The sequence below is a fragment of the Ochlerotatus camptorhynchus genome, unplaced genomic scaffold (assembly GCF_037179485.1).
Source record: "Ochlerotatus camptorhynchus isolate MF236.1 unplaced genomic scaffold, CSIRO-AGI_Acam_v1.1 ptg000232l, whole genome shotgun sequence".
Lineage (NCBI taxonomy): Eukaryota > Metazoa > Arthropoda > Insecta > Diptera > Culicidae > Ochlerotatus > Ochlerotatus camptorhynchus.
The window spans coordinates 2,023,766-2,041,090 of NW_027040722.1; the positions used below are offsets into that span (position 1 = coordinate 2,023,766).

Genomic DNA, 17,325 nt, shown 5'->3' on the forward strand with positions numbered 1-17,325 from the left:
TAATTTTTCAATTTTTATTTTACTTTTTCCTCGGTGTTACATGTTTGTTTTCGCTTATTATGTAATGTGTAATAATCCTCTTTCAGCCCCTTAGGCAGCTTCCTTCGCCAAACGTTCGGCCTTCTCGACGACTTCCTCGATAGGACCGACCATGTAGAAGGCGACCTCGGGCAAATGGTCCAGCTCGCCGTTCAAAATCTTGGTGAAGCCCTTGATGGTTTCCTCCAGTGGGACCAGCTTACCGGCATGACCGGTGAACACCTCAGCGACCTGGAATGGCTGCGACAGGAAACGCTGGATCTTACGGGCACGGGATACGGTCAGCTTGTCCTCCTCAGACAATTCATCCATACCCAGGATAGCGATGATATCCTGCAGCGACTTGTAGTCCTGGAGAATCTTCTGGACACCACGAGCGATATTGTAGTGCTCGGGTCCAATGATGTTCGGGTCCATAATACGGGACGTGGAATCGAGAGGATCGACAGCTGGGTAAATACCCAATTCGGCAATGGCACGCGACAGCACAGTGGTGGCGTCCAAATGAGCGAAGGTAGTAGCCGGAGCGGGATCAGTCAAATCGTCAGCTGGTACATAGATAGCCTGCACCGAAGTGATGGATCCTGGAATTGGATTAAATTTGATGATTAGTTGCAGTCTGGAGTTATGAACCATGTAAGGTACTTACCCTTCTTGGTGGTGGTAATACGCTCCTGCATGCTACCCATGTCTGTGGCCAGAGTTGGTTGGTAACCGACAGCGGATGGGATACGACCCAGCAGGGCAGATACCTCGGAACCGGCTTGGGTGAAACGGAAAATATTGTCGATGAAGAGCAGTACGTCCTGTCCTTCCTGATCACGGAAATACTCAGCAACGGTCAATCCAGTCAAAGCGACACGGGCACGGGCGCCTGGGGGCTCGTTCATCTGTCCGTACACAAGAGCGACCTTGGAAGTCTTGTCCTTGAGCGAGATGACACCACCTTCAATCATTTCATTGTACAGATCGTTTCCTTCACGGGTACGCTCTCCGACACCGGCGAACACGGAGTAACCACCATGGGCCTTGGCGACGTTGTTAATCAGCTCCATAATGAGGACAGTCTTACCGACTCCAGCACCACCGAACAGACCGATCTTACCACCCTTGGCGTACGGGGCCAGCAAATCGACGACCTTAATTCCGGTAACCAGAATTTCCTGTTCGACGCTCATGTCGATGAACTCAGGGGCTTCGGCGTGGATAGCAGCTGCCAAGGTGGTTTCAATGGGACCACGTTCATCGATGGGCTCACCGATGACGTTGATGATACGGCCCAGAGTCTCAGCACCGACCGGAATACGGATGGGAGATCCGGTATCCAAGACGCGCTGTCCACGCACCAAACCTTCGGTACCGTCCATGGCAATTGTACGGACGGTGTTCTCTCCCAGATGCTGGGCCACTTCCAGCACCAACCGGGCGGTACGGCCCTGCACTTCCAGGGCATTCAGGATCGGTGGGAGGTTATCATCGAACTGCACGTCGACGACGGCACCGATGACGGCGACAACCTTACCTTGTGCTCCAGCGGCGGCACCGGCTGCTGCTTTGGCCGCATAGTTCCGGACCAGCTCGGCTTGGATCCGGGAACCAGTACTTAGCACATTTTTCAACGAGGACAACATTTCGGCGACTGTGCTTAGGGCTAGGAAAATTTTCTCCACTTGCCTTATGTAACTGCAATGTGCAGGGTACCTGCAGGGGGTTGGGATGGATGCGTTACCCGCTGCGGAATGTCAGTCGAGATGTCAGTTGATGGGCTCATGGCGGCTGTCTGGGTGTGCGCAGAGAAGTAGTCAATTAGGCGGGGCAGATGGAACGCATGTAATGCCTACACAGAAAAACAAAACTACCCACCGCTTGGGTTTTTTAAACTCAAATTTGAGTTATTTGACCTCTGCCCATTTCATTTCCTCTCGCTATTGTTGTCAAAAATAGAACGAAAGATTCGACTCAACCGTCTAGTTCCGTACGAGAAGCCAAAATTGAGTAATATGCGATATACCCAAATTTGAGTTAATTGAACTTAATTTTGGGTAGAAAAAATTGAAAATAACTTAGCGATGGGTAATTTTTTTTGCCGTGCTTAAATGCAAACTACTTTGAGTCGGTTTACCCAAATTTGGCTTATCGTACGGAACATGGGAGATGAGTGAAAAGAACTTAATTTTGGGTTGTTTTGAATTTCTGTACACGGAGGAACGACCCTAATAAAAAATAACCATAAACGAACGATAACCCAAATCATTGAACTATTCCACAAATGGTTTGGATGATACCCAGAACACGTCGTTAAGCAAATTAACCATACAATTTTTATTAGGGGAAGCAACCCTAATAAATTTGTTATGGTTATTTTGCTTAACGACGTGTTTTGGGTATCATCCAAACCATATGTGAAAAAGTTCAACTATTTGGGTATTTGTTCATATATGGTTTTTGTTTATTAGGGAACTCAACACTCAAAAATATTATTAATCTAAGAATGATTAAAATTTATACATTTTATGATTAATAAATATATATACATTGATTCAAATATTTTTTTTTTTTTCGAAATTATACTAAGTCTGAATACCAGAGAAAAAATCATTCAGTATATATATCGCTGACAGCAAAGCAGTGGAAAATAATTCGAAGTGATGTAGGAGATATTTTCGGTTCCATCGGACGGATGAGTCCATCAATGCCCTCCCGTGTCGAAAGTGCTGAGTGATTGGAATTCGGAGAAATCACCCGACTAAGAGACCGTTGATGCTCGTGTTTGGATCATCAGTCATAATTGTTACTGGGGAACACCGATTCCACTGTGGATTTCTTCCGATGGCTAGAATGTTGTGTGCTTCAGGGTCATCGAAGAGGTCCTCGTCAGGTTGTTCGCGGAGACTTGATGAGAGGTCGTTTACTGATCTCGACGACAGAGCATACATTGAACTGCATCTGAACCAACGGATTCTTCTGTATTTTAACCGAATCTTAAATACCCTTCCGACCGCCATTGAAAGGTATTTCTTTTTATCTAACCCTACCTAAAAAAACCAAGACCACTTTATATTTCATCTAAATCTTTACAGGCAAACACATTTGTATATTTTAAAAATCCACTTCAAAAGGAATGTTTTTTTGCTTCCGGAAAACGGAACGTTCAACAAGCGCAAATAGCTTATCACCATTATCAATCACCGGATACTCGATAACGGCATCATCAATCAACAAACACCGGATTGTGTGCAGCAGTTACTAGTGATAGTCTGATGACAAAACTCCAGAGGCAATAACGTATTCCAGAGCTTATTAATTAAAGGAAAGAGATTTATCCCAGCGAACTAAAATCAGTGAAAATTAAAGTAGCACCAGTAAGTAACCTAAACAAATTAAACCATTCACCTATTCATTCCACTTCTAACTCCATGGCAGGTAAATTTGAATGTCGAGTTGAAAGTGCTCATCAATTGTTCCCTCAACCATAACAGACGAAACTGCGAACCTGTTCTGTTGGAACCACTGGACGGAAATTATATACCGTTGATGGCCGGTGCGGAAATCATTTACCCCTGAGGCCGATGCACGACTATGATGCAATTGGTCAAAAAAATGCTGCTTGCAGGTTCTGGATTGGTGATATGAAGTTCGTTTTGTCTTGGCTAATAAAATTAATTTGACTTTTATTAATATTTTATTCTATGTCCATGAAAAATACCACTGATAAGAACTGACCGCATCTAAATACATTCGCCCGAATATTCCAACATTATACATTCAACCAATAATCCCAAATTATACTATACAATGAATAAACGATGTATATACTAAGTTCGTATTCTCTCTTTTTATACCGACCTATGCGTCGGTCAGGAGAGTTGCGATTTAGCGTAGCTTTTATACTATTTAGATTTAAATATTTTTTGAGTGAACATCGAGAAAGTCCTTAAAAATAAGTTCTCCTCTGACTAATGATACGATAATCATCTATTTCTATAATCAAGTGTTGCGATTGCACTTCGTTTTGGATGAAATATTTTCATCGCATCATAAGTACCAGTGGCGTTGCCCTAACCTCAATCTACCTGTTCAACAACTCTCAAAACGTAAACAAACAAAACAATATTGGTTCCAATGGATGCAAATCAGTGAAATTAGAAGACCCTATGCCTTTTGAAACTGATTTGAATGTTAACATGACCCTAAATAACGTTTTCAAAGTAAGTACGCCATTACTTCGTTAAGCAAAATAACCATTCAAATTATCAAATTATTAGGGTTCACTTAGGCGACAAGAAGAGTGCACTGCTCATTTGGATTCTTAAAAATATGTGAGTTCTCAGAGCTATATTCTGGACATGGAGAAATTTGTAGTTTTTGTAATAGATTTGCTTTAAAGCTATTCTATTGAAACTGATTATCATACCGCAAATGAACAGACGTAACTCTTTCTGCTCCAATTTAAATACTATTGATTGCGCGAATCCCCCACCACAGCGCTGGCATCGGATCACTTTAAAGTTTCTATACATTCTACCGAACTTGTATTCAAGATTGTTTGAGACTTGGCAAGTAAGTTTTTTCCACGAATAGCTCGTGAGATGTCGTTAGTGATAACCTCGGTGATGACGATATATTTAAGGAAAATTAATTTAAATAGTTACGTTTGTTTGTCTGTGGTCATACCTTAAAAACGTTGTGGCACGTAAGTTGTTTTTTTTCTACACCAAAATATCAAATTTTATGTGTCTTGAATCACCTGGAAATTTTACGTTGAAGTCCTGGAAAAACCTGGAAACTCATGGAATTCTTTTTAGCAAAATGAGTAGACGTATTATAATGATTGTAGCAACAAGAAGAATATTTTGAGGATGCAGATGAAAGAATTCTTGTATTGTTTCGTGAACTAAATTACAAAAACTAAGAGAAAGATGCAGTATTAGAAGAATTAGAAACCGAATACAGCTTTAAGACTAGTTTACAGTTCAAAGCGAAGTGAAATTTAAAGCAAGTGAAAAATCTTGAAATTTCGCATGTTATGAAAAAAATGTTGTGGAGCATTTACCAATTTTTCTTTTCGTAGTTCACAGTTCACGTGAAATGAAATCGATTAGTTCAGGTGTAACATTTGATAACGGCACAAAAGCTTTTGTAAACATAAGTTGTAAGGCCCCTTACACGCGAACCGAAGAACGCCCACGTAAACCAACAACATCATCGGGTGGGGTAAACGTCAACTTTTTGCTTATCTGCTGTTTTTTTCACGACCAGCTGCATGCTTGAAAAACGTAATCGTAAGCGAAAAAGATGCGATCCACAATATTCAATTTCACTGGATCGTATCTGTTTACAGTTCCAAGCTATGTGTCTATTACATTTTTCACGCTGGTGAAAAATCGAATATTGTATATGGGAATTTCACTTCGCTTCGATCTCTATGCAGACCTTGAAGCGGAAAATTGTTTACAATGCGTGTGCTTATTAATTTCATGAGCAGTGTGTGCTGTCATTCCCACTGATGAATACTGCACATTGTAGTCGAAATACGTATCTGTCATGTATAATTAATTAAGTGGAATTAAATGGAAGGTAACCTTTTTTGCTGTTTTATTTGCTTAATGGTTTTAAAATCAAACCTCATCTCGAAGCATATCCCGTAAAAAAAGAACCGTAGAAGTACAATGAAATGTATTGTAACCATACAATAGAATTTATTGTATTTACAATAAATTGTATTATCCACAACGTTAAACAATTATAGAATTAATTGTTTCCACAATAGAATCTATGGTAAATGGAGAAATCTACCATAGAACAAGGGGGCCCTAATAAAAAATAACCATAAACGAACGATAACCCAAATCATTGAACTATTCCACAAATGGTTTGGATGATACCCAGAACACGTCGTTAAGCAAATTAACCATACACTTTTTATTAGGGGGTTGTTATGTATCTTAACCGTACAAAATATCACTTTTTCGCGAACAAACATGAGCCATTTACCATTAATAGTAATTGTTTTTCTATTGTTAAAAATTCATACTACATGGGACGTATTGTAGGGACCTCCCTTAGCTCAGTCGGTAAAGGCGCAGCTACAAAGCAAGACCATGCTGGAGGTGGCTGGGTTCGATTCCCGGTCCGGTCTAGGAATTTTTCGGGTTGGAAAATTTCTCGACTTCCCTGGGCATAGGTGGCAAAAATGGTACAGGCATCGAAAGCTCTCAATGAATAACTATGGAAGTGCATCTAGAACACTAATGGTGGTAAGCTCCAACCGGTATTATCCTCGGATTAAATCCCGATCAAGAATGTCCGGCTGGTTTGATGTCGACATCAGAGTTAATCAACATAATTCTGAGCAAACATTTTTCAGATCATACAAACAGGGACGGTATTAAAAGTTAATCCGAGTTGGAGCTTACCGCCATAAGTTGAGAGCACGCAATAAGCTAATATGCGATATGCAATAAGCTTGAAATGCGAAGAAGAAGAAGAAGGGAAGTATTGTAGACCTATTGTAATAATAATATTTTAAATTTACTTGTATGATATACGCCCCATAAACTTAACCATAAGAAGCGCCTAATCACCAATTCGGATGATAACCTTTATGTGGTATGGTCGTACCATCTATGATATCGTTGGTGTGTGGTACTCGTTTATTAGGGCGTACACTCAAAAAATATTGAAATCTAAATAGTATAAAAGTTACGCTAAATCGCAACTCTCCGTACCGACGCAAAGGTCGGTATAAAGTGAGAGAATGCAAACTTAGTATAAAAATGGTTTATGCGTGCCATAGTATAAAATCGAAATATACATACAATGAATAGATACGGTTTATTCAAGAGAATGTATGTTTCGCTTCTTTATTTTATTTATTGTAAATATTATTGTTTTCAAATTAAAATTAAAATTGTCTCAGGAGGGGTTTTGAATAATTTTATTTTTATGAATATTATTTAAAAAATACTTACCATTTCGATGTTTATTATGATGAACTCGTGCTCACGCATGCTAGCTGCCCAGCAGATTACAGGCGCAGTACCCGAAAAAAAATAACAACAAAAATACATTAAAAAACAATGTAACAATAAGACGAAAATTATTGTCTTAACAATGATTTATATTGTTACGTCTACAATAAAATTACCTTGATTTATGTTGTACAAAACAATAAATTTCATGGTAAATGGAAAATTTACAATAAAAAAGGGGGGTTGTTAAGTATCTTAACAATGAAATTTTCGTGATTTTCCCATATATTTTTTTTTTTCAATAACATTATATATTATTGTAATTTTACTGTTGGTTGGCGAATTTATTGATTAAAAAAAATAAAAGTGTACTTTAGAGTGTATGTGTTGGCTTGACAGATCTACTTTATCGACTTTAAAAATAAATCGAAAAAATAAAACATTGCCCCGAGAAGGGAAGGGGGTGGTATGTCTGTTACGGGTGGTCCTTTTTTTACTGGTTATGGATCGAGATTCGATCCGGAGCTTGTGAGAAATGCAGGCCAACTCCCCTGCGCTCGATATCCCTAGGTCACGTCTCCTTGGTGGTTGAGCGTCGTTGATAAGTTAATGCACTCGACTGGAGAGAATCGCCTATGAAATATGCTTCCACCTGAGAGTTCCTTCCTGACATCTTCAAGTGGTGGAATTTTTTATTATTATTGTATGATTATTGACTGCACGGAAAAGGTCTCCATTAAGCTTTAGAGAGGGTCTAGGATAAGATATGAGCGGACGCGGACTGCCTGGTTTTGAGCCAAACGAACTGTCAAAGCTAGAGCCATACGAGCAGCGCCTATCTTAATTACATTGGCAGTGTTGCTGACCCTCTCATAGTCTGCATGCTTCAATCAGATTTATTTTTATTGTTCGTGAAGTAACCCACAATGAAAATACACCAATATTTAATGTAACAACAATTTTTATTGTAATAGAGTTGTTCGTTATTGTTCATGATCGGATCATGTTAACAATAAAATAAATGAAAAATACGATAAAAATCATTGTAACAGCATTTTATTATGTACATTCATTGTACAGCTAGGTAGCAGTTTTGCCGTTTTCGGAAGAGTACAACATTATAACAATCATTTTTATTGTCGACAATAAATATTAATGTTAGAGCATTGTTTCCACTGAAAATTTCACTGTAATTTTTTTTTCGGGTAGTAATCAACCGGGATGAAGCTCTTCACCAGCACGAAGCTCCGAAGAGAACCCAGATGTTCTTTTTCCCATCATTTTAGTAAACACTGATCGAATTCCACTCCGTTATTCGGACTTAGTATAATTTTGACGAAAATTTTAATCTTACCAATGTACACACCAAAAAAAGTTGTTGAATATTACATCGAAACTGCTGCAACCAGGTCAATCCATCGGTTGTGTAATATCACATTGTACGATGTACATCGATTTTGCGAACAAAATTACATCCATTGATGTAATATTGTATCTGCTTTTTGCTATTACATCATTATTTCATACAGCAGCTTGCATTACGTTGATCGATATTACATTTTTTTTTTGCTGTGTATAAATTTTGAAAAACCATAAAATGCATACAATTTAATCTATATTCGTTTTGTAATATTTTTGAGTGTACAAAAGTATCGATTGTTGGCAATGAATTATGTTGTGATTGTATTTTATGTTATGGTCATTGACGAGTGCACGGATGGATTTGAGTTCACTCACTCGACAAAAAGTGACACAACAGCGGGGCCCTGTTTACTAAAAATGAACACATATGTGTTCATTTTTAGTAAACAGGGCCCCGCATTTGTGTCACTTTTTGTCGAGTGAGTGAACTCAAATCCATCCGTGCACTCGTCAATTAGGTACTGCAGTGTGACGTCACAAATGAACTTAGTGTTAGCCGGCTGAACCTTTTTGACAGTTCAGTGGTACTGTTTACAAGCACTTAGTCGTATTTTCAAAAAAAAAATTTCTAAAATTTCCGAATTTTAACTTGAAAATTGTCGAGGAACAGCGCGATGAAAGGATGTTGCTCGCGGACATTGCAGAAGTGTGGTTTGCATCTCACTGCAGTCTGAAAAATTATCGAGAAAATCCACCCAAGAAAAAATCGACTAAGTCCACGTAAACAGTACCACTGAACTGTCATCAGATTGAGGTTAACCCCGACGGTGCAAAACCTAATGGTCATTGTGCGGGTATTTTTTTTTGGATATGCGCAGGCAGCCGTAACCGTTCCATTCCGTTCCTTCTTCATCAGGCGTTACGACTCGATATATGTTCGCGTTATTCCGCATCTCTTCTGTCAAAAAGAAGCCAAAAAAATTCCTTCTCTGCTCTGTTTACATCCTCTTATTTTGTGTTTGTTTCTCCATTTTTAGTTCGAAGCCATTTTTTGCTCTTAGTTTACATTTTATACTCGTTTTGAATTAATCTCTTGCCTGCCGGTAACTTTATTACTCGGGTCATGGCGTCCAGTACCAATCAAGAAAAAGACGATTCTCTAAAACTCCGAATGGTCCCTAGAGGACTGCAAAAGCTAATAGAACAATGTCTGAAAATCTATCCCGATCAAACGAATCCGTTGCAGGTTACAACCGTTCTGAAATACTGGTATGTACATTCAATTTAATGATTGACCCTATTTGGTGAGGATGTCCTGAACAAACAGTTCCTTTCTAGGCTCGGTGGACAAGACCCGCTGGACTACATCAGTATGTATCACAATGCGGGCGACCAGGACAAGAACATTCCTCCACATTGGCATTACATTAGTTTCGGACTGTCGGATTTACACGGTGATGGAAGGGTTCATCTGCCGGACACCATTGGAGGGCTGGAACCTCGATCTGGAATGGGTTTTGAGCTGACATTTCGACTAGTAAAACCTGCAGACAGTACCGATGAAAAACCACCTACTTGGCCGGCAAATCTTCTGCAGGCCCTGGCCAAATACGTCTTCCAATCGGGTAATAGACTTTGCTTTGGTGACAACATCCCTTGGCGTAGATCTCTGGATGGCAAAACGTCCAGTGTACAGCACATGCTGATCGCGGAAGATCCTCAGATGTCTCGTACCGAGACTCCCTTCGGTTGGGTAGACTTTCTGCAAATAGTCGGCGTAACCAATGAAGAGTTGGAGCAAGCTTCCCGTTGGAATGGGAAAGGTATCCTGAATCTTCTTCAAAAAGATCCTACAACCGGAGGACCCTGGCTCATCACGGACATGGCTCGATCAAAAAGCGTGTTCGAACTTTTCCCCGAAACTCTCCGCCAGTTGGAAATCGACCTCGAGAAAGAAGGCTCCGACCTTGCCGGTGTCAACGCAGATTTCACCTTCAAAGAACTTCCCAAAATGATTATCAAAAAAGAAATCCTCGATCCAGAGGAAGAAATCACCAAAAGCATCTCCTCGTGTAACATCGAGATCAAGAAAGAGTTCAACGATGGTCTCGAACATTCCGGATCGTCTGATATGGTAAACCCATTCCACCACTCGCAGGTACCGTCGAGAGTTTCGCCCTTAAATGGCATCGAACTCACCCTAGCACCCTACGCTGCCAAATTCCTAGTGCTCGCCATCAAAGATCGAATTCGTAATGGGCGTCATTTTACCTTCAAAGCTCAGAACATGGCCGTTACCTTTGTAGCCGAATCGGTTACCGGAGCCATCGTCGATAAGGAAACGCCTTACGGCGTTTTGGGGTATTGGGTTCAGATCTTAATCCCAAACTCGCTGATTCCTAGGATGCTGGATGCGTTTGGAGACTTAAGCAAAAGTGCGGACAATTTGAAAATCCCATTGACATACGAGTGGCCGGAGCATAATTTGAAATTCGTCATCGACAACCCACCTCCGGAGCTACTTAATCAACAGGGGCCGATTTTGGCATGACCTGGTGACTAGGAGAGATTTTGGACCGTTCGTAGTTGTGTCATGGGGCTCACAATCGTCGAATTCGTCACATATTGAACATTTCTTCCATTTTGATAGTATTGTCATAGGCTAACTTCATAACACTTAGTTTTATTGTAGAAGGAATCTCAAGTGCCTCAAATTCTCTTTAATAAAAATATACATACGCCGACGCGTAATTAGTGTAGAATGCATTTCATTTTTTTAAATTAGAAAATCCGGGCAGTAAGCCGCCCAAGTAACCAACAAGCCAGCTAATTCGCCTTTTTTCAATATACATACAATCGGTCCATAGCGCTAATACTTGGGCATTCAGAGAATGTTATGCCCCATTGCCACTGAAATCTTCTTATCAGGGCCGAAGATTCCTGCTCCAGAAACTTGACGAACAATAGGACTTCCGACATCCCAATCTATTTCTATACACGTCTCGTATCTGTACTGCCTATAATCGCATATCAGTCCCATGTGGATTTTCGACAATTTAAAGATAACATCGTTATCCACTATCAATTGGCATCTACTTTCATATTGCGTGATAAAACTACGCACTTTGATTTTGATCATGAAAAAAACATCAAGTCAGTTTATCCCATTAAGCGAAGTAATCGCTTTTCAGTCTCATCCTGAAATTCGATGGTCCAGAGGTCAAAGTTAGAGTTCTGGGGCCGCATTGCGCATCTTGAAACGAAAAACTTTTTCATACAAGCGTTCGTACAAAATGTCTTTCGTTTCGAGATGCGCAATGTGCCTCCTATTATTGGATCGCCACACGGCCAATGAGAACGACCCAAATTTGAGTTTAGTTCACTCATAATCGCCAAAAGTGCAGGAACTCAGCGATGAGTAGAATTTGTCTCATGGTTTCCTGTGGAAAACCTAAAAAATCTGCCGGAAAATGAGGAAATTGACGAAAATTTTATTCAGTCTCGGAGACGTAGACTGAGTGAATCCAATCTTTACTTTTCTCAAATTCGGGAATTTTTCCCTGGAAAATCCTGGAAAAACCAGGGAAAACATGAGGCAAAATTACTCATTTTTTTTATCTAGTTCGTTTATTTGGAAGGCTCAATCGCGTTAGCTTTACGGAGCGGATAATTCATTGTTCACTGTGTGTAACAAAATTCACTTAATTCTATGTCTAGTAGGAGTTGGGCCGATTACTCGCGGCTTACTCGAGGTTAGAAGGGTACATTTTCGAAGGATAGGATCAGGGGAGGAGCTTGGGGTAGGGTTTCGTTGTCTCATCAGAGCGTTGTCGCCAGTATGAACGGTAGTGCTGTTCTAGCTTCGTCCGGAGTTCGACCGGCTATGGTGGGTGACCAGTGGGCGACGATGAGACTCATCGAGACGGGGGGACAAGACAAACAAAAACTAATAAAGAGAGACAAAAGACAAAAGGAATTAAATTCTTATACTAGACATTTGAAGAAAAACATAAACGGACTGCATATAGCAGAGATCACGGGTTGCCAACACGTCTCTGATAGGAACATAGGGTTGTCTTCCTTGGGCCTCGAGGGTATTCAAAAGTCGCTCTCTGGCGGCGTCATTATCCGTACATTGCCAAACTCAAATTTACTCATCGCTGAGTTCTTGAACTTTTGGCGATTATGAGTGAACTAAACTCAAATTTGGGTCGTTCTCATTCGCCGTGCATATTTTTCGCTGATACCACCCGCACTAATGCCAACAATCAATACGAAACTAACGATTTTAAATTGGCTCACCACTTTAGTAGCCAATTGGTCCCAAGCAAACGATTAACGTACCCTATTCTAGTTGAAATTCTATTACTACACTATGTTTGTTTTGATTCGCTATGAAAGTTTGACAGATAACATCAGGGGTGTGTGGATTCATGCAAAACATGCAGGGGTGAGTGAAATAGCTTGGGACTGCTTGGGACCGTTGTTCTGGTACTGAGTGAGCCAAAAATAATAATGATTTTCTTCGGGACCCAGTGGTCTTAGAGTTACCTCTATGCTAATGCGTTCCCTAATAAACAAAAACCATAAACGAACAATAACCCAAATAGTTGAACTTTTCCACAAATGGTTTGAATGATACCCCAAACACGTCGTTAAGCAAAATAACCATAACAAATTTATTAGGGTTGCTAAAGCTATTTTAGCAACCTTCACCAGCGCAGCAACCGCACCGGGGTTACTATTCAAAGTGTGGGAAATAACAATTTACCCCTTCTTCTTCTTCTTCTTCTTCTTCTTCTTCTTCTTCTTCTTCTTCTTTTCTTCATTCCTTTTTTTGTGTTGTCCTTATTTTGGATGGCTAAGACCATTCCTTTTTTCAACGTCGGTCTCTGTTCTGCAATCTAGCGCCAATCACCGACGGACATCGATTGTCATTCATTGACGACAATCGAATGTGCAGGAAGGCAGCTTCCACACCTGCGTAGGTCCACATTCATCAACACACATGGGCCGGGACCAACGGACCGAAGGAAGACGTGACCAGAGATGTTTATGCCTCAGAAAAATCCCACCGACCTCGGCTGGTATTGAACCCAGACCCATTGGGGTGAAAAAGCAGTCACGCTTGCCATTACACCACCTGCGCCGGAACAACTTGCAACTGACCCAAGCGTTGCTATTTGTGAAATGTCATTTTTATTTTTAACTGGCTGAGTGTGCTCGGCCTTGCTTGGGATTCAATATTAGCTTGAGTTTATGAGCCGATTTAAAAAGCACCTTTCCTGGCCCCAAAAACCCCTGCATATAAATTTTTACGCCGATTGGTTTAGTAGTTTCCGAGTCTATAATAAGGGTCAGACTGACAGAAATTCATTTATATATATAGGGGAAATGGCTCTAATGTTGGCCTATGAATCTAAGATTGGGCCTATCGCTAAAAATCTGATATTTATCAATTTTATCTAGATGAACGCGTTATTGGGACGGTACTAATGGATATTTTTGGTCGCTATTGAAAATTAAGTAGATTACTGAATTTATGTATGGGCCCAAATTAGGGGCATTTAGGACGACATTACCAACAATCAATACGAAACTAACGATTTTAAATTGGCTCACCACTTTAGTAGCCTATTGGTCCCAAGCAAACGATTAACGTACCCTATTCTAGTTGAAATTCTATTACTACACTATGTTTGTTTTGATTCGCTATGAAAGTTTGACAGATAACATCAGGGGTGTGTGGATTCATGCAGAACATGCAGGGGTGAGTGAAATAGCTTGGGACTGCTTGGGACCGTTGTTCTGGTACTGAGTGAGCCAAAAATAATAATGATTTTCTTCGGGACCCAGTGGTCTTAGAGTTACCTCTATGACATTACATCCATTTCCCCTAAAAAGCCTGAATTTGTAAAGAGACGACATCTTATCCATTTGACAGGTCTTCTGCTCGATTGGAATGACTTTTCTTATGATTTTGACAGACAATCGATTGTTCCAATTTTGACATGTTGCCTCTTTATAAATTTAGGCTCTTCAATTTCCCCTATATATTTAGATATATATTTGAAAATTGTTAAAAATAACTTGCAATGCTGATACATGAATGAGTTTGAATCTAAAAACGAAATTTAGACCACAGGAACAGCGGAAGACCCCGGAACATCCGTCAAAGTGGTCAATCTAAAGATAACTTTTGAAACAACTTGTTGTGATGTTGCATGAATGAATTTTGAAAAACATCATCATCATTATCACTGATACTAATTACACAGGCAAACAGACATAACACATTGTATATTTGTCACTGTAAAACATGGTCGCTAAAACATTACCGCCATCTGTTGAGTACACTGTGGTGGGTAGTACCAACAATCAATACGAAACTAACGATTTTAAATTTGAAAATAAGAAAATCCATGAAGCCCTATTTTTATCTGTCAAACTTTCGTAGTGAATCAAAACAAACATAGTGTAGTACTAGAATTTCGACTAGAATGGGATACGTTAATCGTTTGATTGGGACCAATAGGCCAGTCAAGTAGTGAGCCAATTTAAAATCATTATTTTCGAATTGATTGTTGGTAGTACCAACAATCAATTCGAAACTAACGATTTTAAATTGGCTCACTAGCCTATCGGTACCAAGCAAATCGATTAACGTATCCCATTCTAGTATAAATTCCAGTACTACACTATGTTTGTTTTGATTCGCTATGAAAGTTTGACTGATAAAATGAGGGGTTCGTGGATTTCCCTATGTTTCGAGGGGTGCATTGATTAGCTTGGGACCGAAGATAGTACCAGAGCTGAGCCAAAAATTTGAGCACATTTCTTTTGGACCTACTAGCATAGAGGTAACTCTAATGGCGGTAAGCTACAACCGGTATGATCGTCGATTTAAATCCTGATAAAGAATGTCCAGATGCGTTCATGTCGACATTAGAAGTAATCAACACGACTTTAGGCATACATTTGGCAGATCATTCAAACAGGGTCGGTATTAAAAGTTGATCCGGGATGGAGCTTACCGCCATAAGACCACTGGGTCCCGAAGAAAATCATTATTATTTTTGGCTCACTCAGTACCAGAACAACGGTGCCAAGCAGTCCCAAGCTATTTCACTCACCCCTGCATGTTCTGCATGAATCCACACACCCCTGATGTTATCTGTCAAACTTTCATAGCGAATCAAAACAAACATAGTGTAGTAATAGAATTTCAACTAGAATAGGGTACGTTAATCGTTTGCTTGGGACCAATAGGCTACTAAAGTGGTGAGCCAATTTAAAATCGTTAGTTTCGTATTGATTGTTGGTATTAGAGTTATCTCTATGGTAGTAGCACAAACGAAGTGACAGACGGAGCGGCTCGAAAACTTTGGTGACTAACTTGCTATTGCAATTTTTCAGTGTACCACATGGCAACACCACTACCATAGAGGTAACTCTAAGACCAGAAGGTCCCGAAGAAACGTGCTCAACTTTTTGGCTCAGCTCTGGTACTCTCTTCGGTCCCAAGCTAATCGATTCACCCCTCGAAACATAGGAAAAACCAATAACCCCTCATTTTATCTGTCAAACTTTCATAGCGAATCAAAACAAACATTGCGTAGTACTAGAATTTCGACTAGAATGGGGCACGTTAATCGTTTGCTTGGGACCAATAGGCTAGTCAAGTAGTGAGCCAATTTAAAATCGTTAGTTTCGTATTGATTGTTGCCACTACTACTGGATTGTACCACATGGCAACACTACTACACGAAACGAAAATCAATTATTTTATCCAGGCTTGCAATTGCTCATTACAGCTAAAATACTATTTTTCGGTATTATGAAACAATGGGATACCATAATGATAATTTTTATTTGTAAGAAGCAAGAAGAGGTGCTAAAGTTTGTATATGACATATAAAATTTGTCGATTTTGCTTTCAGAAGGTCACAACTAGCGATTAGCTGTAACGATGAGCAACGCGATGAGCGAGCAATCAGCGATCATAAAATCGCTAGTTGTGACCTTCTGAAAGTAAAATTGACAAATTTTATATGTCATATACAAACTTTATCACCTCTTCTTGCATCTTACAAATAAAAAATATCATTATAGTATCCCATTGTTTCATAATACCGAAAAATAGCATTTTGGCTGTAATGAGCAATTGCAAGCCTGATTTTATCCATGTGTTTCACTTATACATTTTTGCCAAAACATCAGCCTTATACATTCCATAAGACAAATCATATAGGTCCTATAAGAATGCATACAAGGTATGTGTAACCGCTTATACATTTCATTTGACACATGATCTTCATTAACTTTTTGCAAGGCGTCTGCTTATTAGTTGACTTATACATTTTATGAATAATCAGCAATAGAAATTTGCCAAAAGGTATAAGGAGATTTCTATCCGTGTACTGGATTGAACTAGCATTTTCACCAAATGTACTAAAATGTTTTGGTTCCATCTCTTTCACTCTACTCAAAACTGAAATGCATAAAAAATGACAAAATGATACGCACTCTTTGCACACTGTCAAAAAATCATTGTACACAAAATCAACTTTGTGCAAAACCAAAACAAAAATACTATCCCATCTGGTGGATGATGGCAAAAGCTTCTAAGAAAATTCTATTACAGTGAACCACATTATTTTAATTGATTTCTTCGCCAGTTAGTCGTCTGACACTTCGTTTGTGGTAGTAGGCTGTGTATAAAAGAAAATGATTTACTTAGTTTGACAGTTGCACCATAGAGGTAACTCTAAGACTAGAAGGCCCCGAAATAACGTGCTCAACTTTTTGGCTCAGCTCTGGTACTCTTTTCGGTCCCAAGCTAATCGATTCACCCCTCTAAACATAGGAAAAACCAATAACCCCTCATTTTATCTGTTAAAATTTCATAGCGAATCAAAACAAACATTGCCTAGTACTAGAATTTCGACTAGAA

At 39.7% G+C, this 17,325-nt stretch overlaps 3 protein-coding genes across 3 annotated transcripts in view; 2 read left to right on the forward strand and 1 right to left on the reverse strand.

The window, feature by feature from the left end:
• LOC135704178 (ATP synthase subunit beta, mitochondrial-like) lies at positions 1-1,732 on the reverse strand. The gene is made up of 2 exons (XM_065225609.1): positions 689-1,732; positions 1-623 (listed from the first exon to the last, which is right to left on the reverse strand). The coding sequence occupies exons 1-2, from the start codon at positions 1,668-1,670 to the stop codon at positions 91-93; spliced, it is 1,515 nt and encodes a 504-aa protein (XP_065081681.1). The 5' UTR covers positions 1,671-1,732; the 3' UTR covers positions 1-90.
• LOC135704222 (cytoplasmic 60S subunit biogenesis factor ZNF622) overlaps positions 1-17,325 on the forward strand; it is a 530,133-nt gene that overhangs the window by 267,677 nt on the left and 245,131 nt on the right. The window lies entirely within an intron of this gene.
• Positions 9,396-11,126, forward strand: Su(fu) (suppressor of fused). Its single transcript, XM_065225695.1, has 2 exons — positions 9,396-9,641; positions 9,711-11,126. The coding sequence occupies exons 1-2, from the start codon at positions 9,496-9,498 to the stop codon at positions 10,921-10,923; spliced, it is 1,359 nt and encodes a 452-aa protein (XP_065081767.1). The 5' UTR covers positions 9,396-9,495; the 3' UTR covers positions 10,924-11,126.

Coding starts and splice junctions, on each gene's coding strand:
- LOC135704178 (XM_065225609.1), bottom strand. CDS start 1,670: ATGTTGTCCTCGTTGAAAAATGTGCTAAGTACTGGTTCCCGGATCCAA. Junction 624..688: donor TATTACCACCACCAAGAAGG/GTAAGTACCTTA, acceptor ATCCAATTCCAG/GATCCATCACTTCGGTGCAG.